General features: G+C 34.0%; 1 protein-coding gene across 2 annotated transcripts in view; it reads right to left on the minus strand.

Annotated features, from left to right (window-relative positions):
* Nucleotides 1-14,434, minus strand: part of LOC121370825 (mitogen-activated protein kinase kinase kinase 15-like) — a 74,340-nt gene extending 59,906 nt beyond the window's left edge. For both annotated transcript variants that reach the window (XM_041496315.1, XM_041496314.1), the window contains exons 1-2: nucleotides 14,289-14,434; nucleotides 9,257-9,433 (exon numbers count right to left, since the gene is read on the minus strand). In XM_041496315.1, the coding sequence (XP_041352249.1) occupies nucleotides 9,257-9,405 (149 nt within the window). In that variant the 5' untranslated portion in view covers nucleotides 9,406-9,433; nucleotides 14,289-14,434. The remainder of the gene's footprint in view (nucleotides 1-9,256; nucleotides 9,434-14,288) is intronic.
* Nucleotides 14,435-14,523: the final 89 nt, after the last annotated feature.

Consider the following 14,523-nt stretch of genomic DNA (forward strand, 5'->3'; position numbering starts at 1 on the left):
GGGATGTTTTTTTTATGGGCTGCCAGTTCCCCAAAGCAGTGGAAATAAAAATAATAATAAACATTCAGCCTCTACATACCCATGTACTCTTACACACCAACACTTATTACACACACCGGCACTGATATACATGTAACATACATAAATATATTATATTTTGCTTCTTTTAGAAATAACAATTAAATAAATACTTGACATTAAGATAATATGGGTATTTTATATTTATAAGTTATCCCGAATTCATATATTGTCAAGCAAAATTGACCTATCATGATGTGTAAAGAGATCAATGCAGTCAACTGGTTTCATGTTAGATTATCCAGTTTGAATGTCATTAGTGGGCAACTTACATGCAGCTTTAATAGTACATGTACTAAAATAATAATAATAAAAAATGTTTATTTTATTTAACGACAACACTAGAGCACATTGATTTAGCAGGGGCGGGATGTAGCCCAGTGGTAAAGCGTTGGCTCAATGCGCGGTCGGTCTGGGATCGATCTACGTCGGTGGACCATTGGGCTATTTCTCGTTCCAGCCAGTGCACCACGACTGGCATATCAAAGATCGTGGTATGTACTACCCTGTCTGTGGGATGGTGCATATAAAAGATCCATTGCTGCTAATCGAAAAGAGAAGCCCATGAAGTGGCGACAGCGGGTTTCCTCTTTCAATATCTGTGTGGTCCTTAATCATATGTCTGACACATTATAACCGTAAATAAAATGTGTTGAGTGTGTCGTTAAATAAAACATTTCCTTCTTGATTTAGTAATCTTTGGTTATTGGATGTAAAATTTTTTTCCATTTTTCCATTAGTAGCAAGGGATCTTTAATATGCACAATCCCAGACAGGATAGCACATACCAGAGCCTTTGATACCACTGGGCTACGTCCCACCCCTAAAATAATAACGAGTTAAAATGTTTGTATCATCTAAGAATGGGCCTTTAAATTAATTAAACTGTTTGTATCATCTAAGAATGGGCCTTTAAATTAATTAAAATGTTTGTATCATCTAAGAATGGGCCTTTAAATTAATTAAAATGTTTGTATCATCTAAGAATGGGCCTTTAAATTAATTAAAAGCAAGAAAGGGGCCCCAACTTTCAACATATTTAATCATTTGTAACTTAATTATATATTTTTCAATAAAACAATAAGAAGAAGTTATAAGATATTGTTTACTTGTACATGTAGTTGTAAAACAAAAAAAAAACAGAAGAAGAAACTGACATGATTGTATTAATTATATATATATATATATATACATACATATACATATATATGCATGCATATATGCATGTGTTCAACAAACTCATATTAGTTTATTAAGTCAAAATTTATTACATACTTGAATATGTATCAATATGCATATGGGCAGGGGTGTCGGAGTGTATGTTTTTTGTTTGTTTGTTGCTGGGGGTCTTCTTTTATTATTTATAATTTTATTTTCCAAGTTTGAGATTAAATGCAAGGTATGTGTATTACATGAATGACTCAATAATAAATATACAAAACTTCACATACGTTGTTTTCACTTCCTATTTATTGCACGAGTTTATTTTGTGCAAGAATATATATCACGAGACCACGTAGGGGTCAACTGGTATGTTATTATGCAAAATAAACGAGTGCAATAAAGTATGTGAAGTTCTGTATTTATTACATACCTTCTTTTATGTTATTGCAAAAACGTTTTTAATTTAACGTCATAACAACTCTTTCTTAAATCTATGATTAATACACCTTTTATGGATTTACTTAACGCTAAGAATCATACACTGTGACAGTCTTGTGTAATGTTTCAAATATGTTATGACATAATTTGGAAACCATATATGACGTCAGTAACTAAAAGGCGCTAACTGCAGTAAAAATAAAAAGGGAATTCCCCATTTAAAAGTTCTGGTCAAGATTGCACATATGTGCGATACAAGATAAATTTATCACATGGTTTGAAAATGTTTTTATCGCTATAATAAGATTGAGTAGGTATGCAATAAAAGAGCTGATGTTCAAATACTAAATGAACAATAATCAATTACTCTCATGGTTTGATAATGTCACCCTATAGAGACTAGCTTATACCCTCAAAACAGTACATTAGCACACAAGTGAGTAAATGCCTCAACATTATGATATATACAAGCATTCCACAACCACTGCACTACTGCACTATCTAAAGAATTTCCATCTCATACCAACACACTAAAGACTGGCATAAATATATACTACAATATAGTATGCAGTGTATCTAGCTCTATTCAATGCATTATATATATGCCACACATACATAAACATGACTCTATAATGTCCAACACAATTAAAACTTTGTCAGGGATTAATCTAACATTTAGTTTTAACTTTAGGATGGCAAGCAGTACGATTCACTAGACTGTGTACTCTTCTTCACTTGAGGCAAATTGTAAAGCAATGTTTTTAATTCTTTATGTTATTTCCTCTCCAATGTTAATATAATGGGGAAAATTCACTAAATTTGGGGGTTAGATTAATCCCTCTGTGTTCGCATTACAGCAACATGTACATGTACACATATTCGCTTACTAATTTAGTTTCTGAAACGTTTATTTCCAAGTGGTCAGAATATTTGCCCAATTATTTTACACATAATATAAAAAATATGGGTGAAACAGTAGTAAAACCATAGGAAAGTATTTTAAAATCTTAACTGGAAGTTATTTTTTTTTTAATTTTACCTACTTTAACTAATACTGTATGTTACTGATTGTTTGATATTACATGTAGATATTAATTATATTTGCTGTCTTTAACCCAACACACTTGTACTACATGTATAGCTCTGTACAACACTGACATTTAAAATGTGTTTTAAACAAACTTACACAATGTATTTACTACCAATATGCTGTGCACAAAGTGTCTAAAAATCAGACTAGTACATTCTTGGAATACACAATTGATAAAGTTCCAGTCATCCTCAAGTTTGAAAATATATTAAATTATAACTGTTTACCTAGTAACTGATTGTCAGTTCAGTTCATATAAATTTTAAATTGTGTAAACAAAACAATGGTTTACATGAAATACTGTGCCCTGTAAGCTCTGTCCATCTGTCCCGCATATAGCTTTTTATAAAAACAAATTCACAATGCCTCAATGTATTGAGCTGATATTTTGAGTATTGCTTTATTACAGATTGGCCCATTTGTTTTAAAGAGTTATGGCCCTTGAACTAAGGAGATAAGAAACTTTGTTTGACCCAGTAGGGGACATGTATTGTTTTAGCTGTATATTCTCCGAATGCTTGTATTTAGAAATAATTTGGATTTTTTTGGCTGTCATTTTAACTATTGTTGCAACCACATGAAGTAAAAAAAAAAATGTAAATTATGAAAATTGTACATATTATATATATTCTCACCACTAAAAAATAAAATTTCTACAAACTGATTCTTGTTTACCAATCACTGTATACATGTACGTAGAAACTTTACAAAGCACAGATTTAATAGAAGACACTAAGAATAATAGTAATAGAGAAGTAATACCCATTTATAAATAAAAGCTGAAATGGTATTTAAAATGTTGAAAACTCTACACCACACTTAAATTAAAGGTTAATTTATAGCAATTCAGATCAATTTAAGTTTACTTACTGAGAATTATTTTATGCACAAAATAAAGCTAATATAAGTAAAAAGCTAAAAAAAAAAAGCACACCACTATAATTAGTTATAAGCACATTTAAGACTGTCAGTTTAGATAAAATGTAACGAAAATAAAATAATTAAAATAAATATTGATCATATCCATACTTTTCTCTACATGTGTATGTACACATACATGCTGTATGATCATAATAATACATGCAACTACAGTATTAAATTTAATTAACAAATAGACATTAAACATATTTTTATCCGAGTGACTACATTACAGTACAAAGACATGTAAATACAAAAATATGTGGCTTATAGATATAGGATCATTATAGTATTTTCCCTAGTGTGTTTTAGCATGGCACTTTGCTATGCCTGCCATGTTTCAGTAGTCTAGTTATCTTACCCCCATCAACACCTTGCTGCCATGAGAATATACCCCAGTAACACTAAATGTCTCGAACACCCCTTCAAATATCTTTCAACTGGAGCTGAATTGTATATGTAGTTACATATTGTCCCTGTTCATTTATTTTACCACACCATCAAAGCAAGCACATATTAATTAAATTTAATTTTAATTAACTACATGTATTTTCCGTAATGAAAAAATATGTGCCTTGAATATAATAAAAATATCCTCAAACAGGGTTTCTGTCAAAAAGAAATTTTTGGGTATGGCACTGTGGATATTTATAATGCAAACGCAGTCGACAGCGGGTAGGGCCTATGGGTAGGGGCCTCCCCCAGAAAGAACATGGGTTAGGTTTAGGGTTAGGGTTAAGAAAATCATATAGTAAAGATAAGAGTCATTAACTTTGTCAAAAGGTTAGGTAACTCAAAAAAATTCAATCTGCATAATATTTGGGTATGCCGCCATACCCATTTTACCCTCTGGCAGAAACCCTGCCAAAGTGTTTAGTCAACCATGCCTTGCCAATTTCTAGGGAAAACACTAAATGAAGTTGGTGAATATGTGATTATCAAAAGAAAAGGTTTATTTTTCAAAGTGAATACATATATTCCTTTAATAGCAACATTCAGCCCTGTGCTACAAAAAGGTTAGGAACTGCGCAGCAAAACGGACACCCACCAGTAAAAGGTGTTGTTCATTGTCATAGTTACCTGTCACATGCTGTTTCTATTTCAGCATGTGATAGTCTCCTTGCCTTGATGGCAGGCATAATCGTATGCTTTGCCTTTGCCCACATGTTCGACGACTGCCTGTGTAGTCAAAACATTCATTATCCATTTAACCTCCACTAAATGAACTCTGCTTACAAGTATGTAATTGTCAGTGCTTCCTCAAAAAAAAAGGAGTTCACACACGTGTGTTGTGTAAATATCCATTCAACAACTGAAAATGTGTATGTGTGAAATTTGTAGTACCCAATTAATATTTTTAATTCTAGTAGATCAGTTCAGTATGAAAACATGTTTGCCAATAAATGTAGTAGACCTATATTCGTGACTAGTTAAAATAAAATATCTTTTGGTACAAGAATTTAAATGTATTTTACCGGTAACTTTATCACAATATCTTGAATTATCATGCTTAATGGTAATTAATATCATGCAAAAAGTTCCAATTTATTTTTATCCTCATTTTTATATAATTTAAAAAAAAAAATTAAACAAATTAAATATATTTAACAAGTTGATCTCTTTTTATTCATTATTTACAAGCTAAAGAGTGCATCAAATGTTTGCTTTCCAATCTACATCATGTACATGCAATAAATTCACTAAAGGATTTAACATAAAAACAACACCAAATAGTACAACACCAATTCATATATTAATTATTATCTGTTGTGTTTTATCTTTCAATCAAAAACAATCCTAATATTATTAGTAATCCTACAACAATTCACATAATTATTATATGCAGTAACTTAACACATGTTTTATTTTTCAATCAATAAAAGTCCTAAATCTAAACAGTGACATGTTGGGACAGTAAATCAATTTTATGGCACACATATGTGGAAAGCAATCAGCATTCCATAAATATTTAACAACATGTTCATACGGCATGTCACTGGTGTTCTGTTTATACAATCTGATACATTGGGAAAACAAGTACTTTGTACTTGTAGATAATTTCACCAATGTTCAATCATGACATATCTACAAATGTAAATAGTGTCATCTTCAGAAGAATAATTACAAAACTAACATCACTTGTTTTTATATGTTATTTCATATCGGTTGGGGCTGGGGGTGTAGGGGTTGTAGCTCAGGGCTAGCTCTGGCACTCGTCACATTTGCCAATTGCGAATTTTAAAAACAGTTGACGAATTTTATTTTAGTTTGGCGAAATAATTGACATTTTTTTAGAAAATAACTGACAATTTCTGAACTTTTTAAAGTTTAATAAACAATTTGGCAAATAGTTTTGCTCACTCAGAGCTAGCCCTGTAGCTCTTTTAGTATAGAGAACTCAAATGAGGTGCCATGGGATTTATTGTCTTCCAATAGATTCCCACCCAGTGCCCTAGAAAGCAGGGATACTTGTAAACACACACCAAACTCACCAGTTGCAAATTTTAAAACCAATGTTTAAAAAAAACATTAAATTGTAATTTGGCAACATAATTTTATTTTGTTCAAAAATATTTGGGTTTCTGCAATGCTTGAGGTTTTAACAGATAATTTGATGCAAGTTTCTGCTCAACCAGAGCTAGCCCTGTTAAGTACTAGTATATATCAAACATCTAATTTAAATTAGATTAATTAAATGTGTATGTAGTGTCCTGTCTGTAGATTAGCCTGTGTAGCGGCAGCAGATTTTCTCCCACTTTTGACCCACTGTTGGAATAACCATATCATGTTACATGTAGACACAAAATACTTTCTTTTTTTTAAATATATATTTTCATTTCATTTAGCTGTCCTCAACACATTGCAACATGGCTATAGTACATCAAGATCCACAGCAGTTATTAATAAGCTCTTTACTTTCCTGTGTGAAGACATTTACTTGAAAATGAGTCAGAGTATAGCTGAGAGATGAAGCTGAAGTGATGAGTAGCAGGGCTTAAACTTAAGAATTTGTCTCCCATAGCAATTTTTAAAAGAATTGCTATTGGTAAAACGGCCCACCGACAGCAATTCTGAGCATGCCTATGGTAAAAAAAAAAATGAAGTAACTTTTTCAGCAAATAAACAGGACTAAAAAGTTATTTTGCTGTATGTAGACGTATTTAAAATGTGCAAATGTTAATTACTGACAGATAATGTACACCAGGTGTATACATTTTGCCATTGTTGAGGAGCTTCAATACAGCATAAAAGTACCATCAGTGATGCTCTCTACCTATGACAATTTATATCTCAATGACAGCAATTGCCGTCGTTAAGTTTGAGCCCTGTAGTAGCTAGAAATAAATGACAGTTAACATAAAGCGAGAGTTCACTTATTCACCAAAAAAGAAGCTTAGTGAGTTAAAAAAACAAACAAAAGGAGAGTGATCAAAGGTTTCAAAACAAGCACATGCATGTCAGTCAGACCTGTGAGATTCCACTAACACACAACAAGTTCTCTTTTTTACTATAGTTTTAACTCATGATATGTATAGTAACTGTATGCAACAACACTAAGACTCATACTTCAATTTATCCACATTATACATCACTGACTTATAGGAACGTTTCAGTAAGTAACTTAAATTCAAACTGATTTAAATATGCAGCAACATTATATGAATGTGCATGTGTTTACAAAATGTCAAGATTGCCCATCTATAATGGCTTTCAATATCACGCATAATTAATGTGGTAAAAGACTGCACATGCACCTCTTCTCATTTGTACCTTACATGTACAATGTAAATACGTTTTTAAAAATACTTTAAAATAAAGTCTGGCAAATATATAAAGTACCACACTGGGAGTAGTCCAATATCAAATCTATGTAAATCAGAATTAATATTATTTCTACTTCTAGTTCCTAAGACTTGTAATAGTCCAACACCCCAAAATCCACGACTAGCTCTGGGTGATCAGAAAATTTCACCAAATTATCTAAAAAATGCAAAATCTATAGCTATTTTTCAACAAAATATAAATTATTACACCAATTATTTTCGCAAAATTAAAATAAAATTTGCCAATTGTTCCTAAAATTAGTAAAATTGCTGAATTTGGCGAGTGGCAGAGCTAGCCCTGAAATCGTATAGTATATAATCAAAAGAAAATAAATTCTTTTTAAAGTAGTTTGCTGACATTTAATCTTCATTTACATGTTTTAAAAAAACACCTCACAACTATTATGGAGTTTTAACCTGGGTTTTAACATTTTAATCTGAATAACTGAATAATAAAATAATAAAATTCCAGGACTTTCCAGGGGGTTAATTAATTTTTCCAGGAGTTTTCAAGCACTTTTCAGGATGAAAATAAAATTTAAGCACTTTCCAGGGTTTTCCGGGATACGTGCGAACCCCAATTGTATTTATTATTCTCATAATAATACACTCATGTATGTCATAGTTTAAATCATAATATTAACTAAATAATTAAAATGCATGTGACTTTTATACAATGTACAGGTACATAGATCTACATATTAGGTATCTGACAACTGCATCTCTTCCTGTAATATTCTTTTTTCAAAGCTGCCGACTCTAGTTTCCTAGTTTCCAAGGTAGCCTGCAGGGTACCTACCTTTCTGATTTGCAATAAATATACTTTGAACTACTACAAATACCATCAGGGTGACCAGAAACACATTGGCTCTGCTAAAATGGGTAATTTAAGTAGAATGTTGTACAGTGATGTGAGAGCTAATGGAAAACAAATTGGTAGGAGGTGAAAATATTTTACATCAATTGCCAAAAAAACTAGGGTCAGTATTTTAAAATCTATTAAAACTGTCAGGCTTTCCGTGGGAAAATAATTTGAGGGTACATAATAAAAACAAATCAGATCATAAGTGGCCCTATGAAGCGGTTATGAGTTTGAAATCTTTTAAAATGGGACACTGCATTTCATGTATTTTGACAAATTGTTTACACACAGCAGATCTCTTACTATAATCTTTTCAAAAATAATAAAAATATATCCATTAATTTCCAAGATTTTATGATATGTACTTTTACCCTTTGTACCGTCTGGCAAAAACCCTGGCTAAACAAGGTTTGAAATTCACTTTGTCGAATGGGAATTAATCTCTGCTTCTGACATTTTAGTCTGGAAGCAAATGCTAGAAATTGAGGACCAGTTCTAGGCAACTTGTACCAATCAATATAAAATTTACTCTAATTTTATATAAATTTAAACTAATAATTTTTTAAGACATATAATATTGTTCTAATGTCATCAATTGGCACAAATTTCTTACTAACTATATGAATAGTTGTACTGTGCAAAAGCCGACTGTAAATCAGAAATCATACTGTATATTTTGAGTCTCAATTGCCTTTTGTTGCCTGCTAATTTCTAACCTTGCATATAATGTCATGTGTATTTGTTGATAACTAAAAAAGCTATCAGGGCTGGCACTGTTGTTCACCAATTGTGACAACATACTGTATGTTCCTTTGTTTACCTGCCATATACACACATTATATTTATAAGTTATAAATTTAAAAACTTTGTTCTTCTGTCTACCTTTCAACAGACTGCTGTATGCTTGTGTGGGCAATCTTCCTGGCCCGAACACCATCTGACGTAAGCAGTGTCTTTTCATTGGCTGGCTTTGGCAGACCAACTGACCCAGTGTCGTTGCCATTGATAACGCAAACAACTTTCATAGTCATGAGTTCAACTCTTCATATTGACAGCTCTCTGGAATCAAAAATATAACTCTTTTTTTTTTAAAGTGCAATGGCTGCTTTACACACAATTTTTTTTTTTTTTTTTAATGCACTGGTTACATGCATGTAGCATTGGCACACACCAAATTCACCAAATGCTAATTTTAAAAACAATTGACAAATTTTATTTTAATTTGGCAAAATAAACTGAATTTGTTCATATCTTTCATATTATTGAAAGGAAAAAGAAATGTCGGGTCAACTTAAAAGCCAGCAGATCAAATTGTATGACACGATATGTACAATTGTACTACATATCTATGAAGGACGGACACTAATGATAATACTGTCAATTTTTTATTTAAATGTGAAAGAAAATGGCAATATAGTCCGATTGCAAATGAGGGTACCCCCCTATAATTGAAATCAAACACTCATGGAAACAATTCATTAGTATCCGTCACATGTCATTTAATTCTCGTTAGTCTGTGTATGAGTCCACTAGTCTCACTAGTACCGTGTGTGACCACCCCGTGCCTGTGTAGCAGCACTGACCCACCTGGTCATTCACACTCCTCATTGGAATGTTATTCCATTCATCTACCAAGGCATCTCTGAGCTGGGCAAGGGTGATGGGTGGGTTTGGACGATTCCTCACTTTCCTGTCCAACTGATCTCACAAGTGCTCGATGGGGGACAGATCGGGGCTGTAAGCGGGCCAGTCAAGAGGGACGAAGTTGTTCGCTGCAAGGAAGTCTCTACACACTCTTGCAACATGCGGCCTTGTGTCATCTTGTTGCAATGTCAGGTTGTTTTGCTGGACAAAGGGCATGGCGTGAGGCTGTAGGATCTCATCCCTGTATCGGACGGCTGTCAGGTTCCCAGCGATGACCACCAACGGCGTTTTCAACTCATGGAAAATTCCACCTCAGACCATGACCGAGCCACCCCCAAATCTCTCCGCACGACATTGATACACGCGGCGTCGCCCATCCGACCAGAAAACTGTGAACCTTGAATCATCCGTGAACAGTACATGCCTCCATTGCATCATGCGGAACCTTCCCGGTGCATGTGCATGCAGCCAATTCATCCGACGCACGACGAGATTGGACACTCTCAGCCAATTCCTTACAGTTTTGGGGTGGATGGGACGATTGTGATTGCCTATGGTGTTGCAATCAGTTTCGGTGGCAGTAAAGGTGACTATCGTGCAAATGTGCAAGCCTGATTGCTCGGTCCTCTCGGCGTGACATTACACATGGGTGCCCGGACCAGGGACGGTCGGCAACCCTTCCTGTAACCCGTAAGCATATCACAAGATGTTGTATGGTTCGAACATTCACACCAAATTACACGGCAACTTGTCTTTGCGTATGACCTTGCATGAGCTGTGAAATTGCTTGACCCCTCTCAACTTCGGTCAAGCGTGGCATAATGGCAATTAAAGTTTTACCAAATAATGCATCAGATTGTGTTCTGTAACAGGTAACAAAAAAAAGAAAGAAAGTAGTGTTTTATTTAACGACGCACTCAACACATTTTATTTACGGTTATATGGCGTCAGACATATGGTTAAGGACCACACAGATTTTTTTAGAGGAAACCCGCTGTCGCCACATAGGCTACTCTTTTACGACAGGCAGCAAGGGATCTTTTATTTGCGCTTCCCACAGGCAGGATAGCACAAACCATGGCCTTTGTTGAACCAGTTATGGATCACTGGTCGGTGCAAGTGGCTTACACCTACCCATTGAGCCTTGCGGAGCACTCACTCAGGGTTTGGAGTCGGTATCTGGATTAAAAATTCCATGCCTCGACTGGGATCCGAACCCAGTACCTACCAGCCTGTAGACCGATGGCCTGCCACGACGCCACCGAGGCCGGTATAACAGGTAACACTACAATGTGGTATGAGTTGTACCCCAGACTTCGTCCGAATCATGCTTTTGGTGATTTTCATTGTCTTGCCATACGCCACTCCCTATCACACTTCATTGAGTGTGGATTCAGGGTATAATGCACAATAACCCAATGAGTTATTTGTACAACTTCCATATAAATCCGCCCACTTATTTAGGAATTTTTTCACAATTTATGACCAATTTTTTCCTTTCAGTATATATAATTATTGATATATTGTTAGAAAATAACTGTGATTAAATGTCATTCACTCAAGAGTTATCCCTGAAATGTATTTTATAATATGGCCTTTGTTTTGTTCATTAAAATTTAAGCTAAGCTTTGGTTGAAAAGTTCTTAGAAATGTTTACACTGCAGGCTGTAGTAACGTCTTGCCCACACATGTATGTAGCATGTTGTTAGAAAGAAAGAAATGGTTTATTTAATGACGCACTCAACACATTTTATTTACGGTTATATGGCGTCAGACATATGGTTAAGGACCACACAGATTTTGAGAGGAAACCCGCTGTCGCCACTACATGGGCTACTCTTTCCGATTAGCAGCAAGGGATCTTTTATTTGCGTTTCCCACAGGCAGGATAGTAGCATGTTGTTACATGCTGCTACTTAGTCTTGAGTCTGAACTATAAGAATAAATTTAAAAATTAAGAGTTCGCTCAGATTAAGAATACATGTATATGTATGTAGGTTCTGAATAAAATCAACTTAACCTATTATGAGGCAGTTTTATCTAAGCTGAAATTATGAGGTATGGTGCAACAAGTCTTACAGACAGTTTCTCAGGGGTTTTTCGTCACAAATGAATGTAAAAATAGTGAAATATATCACATGAAACTATATAAATTTGTTTTCTTTAATGACACCACTAAAACACATTGATCAATTAATCATTATTTTTGGATACATACGTGTCAAACATTTGGTAAATCTGACTGACAGTCTTAGAGGAAACCCACATTTTTGTATTGGCAGCAAGCGATCTTTTGTATACATATGTACACACACACACATATATATATTTATTTTTATATATATATATATATATATATATATATGCAGTCAAACCTGTTCTAGAGGCCACCTGTAATCAGCGGTCACCTGCCTTAAGCAGCCACCTTTTTCCCTCCCTAACAATTTATAATGTAAATGCACCTGTAATAAGTGATCACCTGTCTAACGCCAACGACCACCTGAATCAGATCCCAAATCACTAAAATACATGTATTAAGCGGCCACAGTAAATGTTTACTATTATACAAAAGGGATATTTTAACAACAGAGATATGGTGAAGCAAATAACCGACCTTCACACCTTCATGAATACTAGTACCCATTCATTCCCGACATCTGTACTGTGTATCAATTATGAAAGTATGACTCTGCAATGCATCTAATTGCCTCTGGGCAGGCTACGCTTGAGATTTGTAGATTCACTTACTATGACAATACACTGCATGAAGTAGGAATTAAATAATTAAATAGAAAAAGAAAACAAACTTGTTGAGAACGGTTAATTTAATACATTCCATTTGCATTTTTTCTGAAGGAGACATGTCTTAGCTGATTTATAGTCAACTGTGAAGCACACATCTATTGATTAGCAGTACAGACGGTAAACAAGAAACAACAACAAATATTTTAAATACTATATATGTGGCAACTTGTAATCAGCAGTCACCTGTCTTTCTACTCATATATATATATATATATATATATATATATATATATATATATATATATATATATATATTATATATTAGATTTACCAAATGTTTAACGATATATATATATATATATATATATATGAACTTTAAGAATGAGTTCAAAATGTTCCCCAGCTATAGTCATAATCACGATTCTAATTCCTGGGATTTAGATTGCACCAAAGCCGAGGTGATCAATGTGTATCCAAAATGAGCAAGTCCTATGTAAGTACAAACAGGTTAACCTAAAAAAAATTCCCCTCAAAACCAATGGAATGTTAAAGTGTAATTGAAATTAAATAACTTGAAATGCATTTCTGAATATTTACACTTTTTTATCAGCTATTATAAATTTAACATTACAAGCACTAAAAAGATGTCAGTGTGTCCAAATTAGTAAGATATAAAGCCCTGAGTTCTAACCCTCATAGATCTTTAGAAATTTATAACACCTGTTGCACTTTCAAACAGAAAGGACAGCACATCCCACATCCGTTGATTGATATACCAATAGGGATGCAGATGATTCGTCCTCTGGACGTTTCGCCCACTGCTGATCTGGAGACGATTCATCTACAACCAACAATTTTTCTTGGACAATTTGTCCACTATAATTTTTTTTTTATTAGTTATTTACCGTATATTACATCCATGGACTAAATAAATGTATGGACACTTTTTATTTTAGTGAAATATCGACACAGAGAATTACCAGAGAAGTGCAGATTGTAACCTAACCTAACAGCTTTGCCATGCCTGTATCTCTGACATCGCCAGTGGCTTTGCCCATGGCAGAAGGGGGATCACCTAGTTTATGCGGACAATTTGATAGACATAGTCTATTATAGTTATAATATTATAATTATAATAGGGAATGGGACAATTAAAGTAAATTTATGATTATTGTATGGAGTGGATGAATTGTCCGAGGTGGGTGGACGAATTATATGTGGACGAATTGTACTGTGGATGAAAGGTCCTTAGGAACCCTCTGGAAAGCTACCAATAGACTAGTCACTTACAATACAGTGATTACTAATACCAGTCATGGGGAAGTGGCTGAGACTGGGGGAAAACCCAGTTAGAGAATGGGTCCACCGAAAGTTGATCCTGCTATCAAAGGACCTCGGGCGAATGCTCTATCAAACCAAGCTAAATCACGCTCTTCAAACTACGATGATGCACATTTAACAATCGTGATTGTAACAATAATACAATGATCATGCAACTTTACTGTTATGAACACTTTTCACTCACTCTGAATATGCCAGCAACTCGCACCGGTCAAACTACGTATTATACAAACTCTAATTGGTTGCTGTCATTATTCTAAAAATGTATGCACTATTAAGTACCTCATCAATCAATGTTAAAAGATTAATTCAACGGTACCAGGTGTAAGCATCTTTTAGACGCCATTTTGTGACCTTAGAGGTCAAGGTTTTTTGCGTTCCAAAAAAGGTGAACATTTACCGATGTAAGTTCCTCCCAT

The sequence above is a fragment of the Gigantopelta aegis genome, chromosome 4 (genome assembly GCF_016097555.1).
Source record: "Gigantopelta aegis isolate Gae_Host chromosome 4, Gae_host_genome, whole genome shotgun sequence".
Lineage (NCBI taxonomy): Eukaryota > Metazoa > Mollusca > Gastropoda > Neomphalida > Peltospiridae > Gigantopelta > Gigantopelta aegis.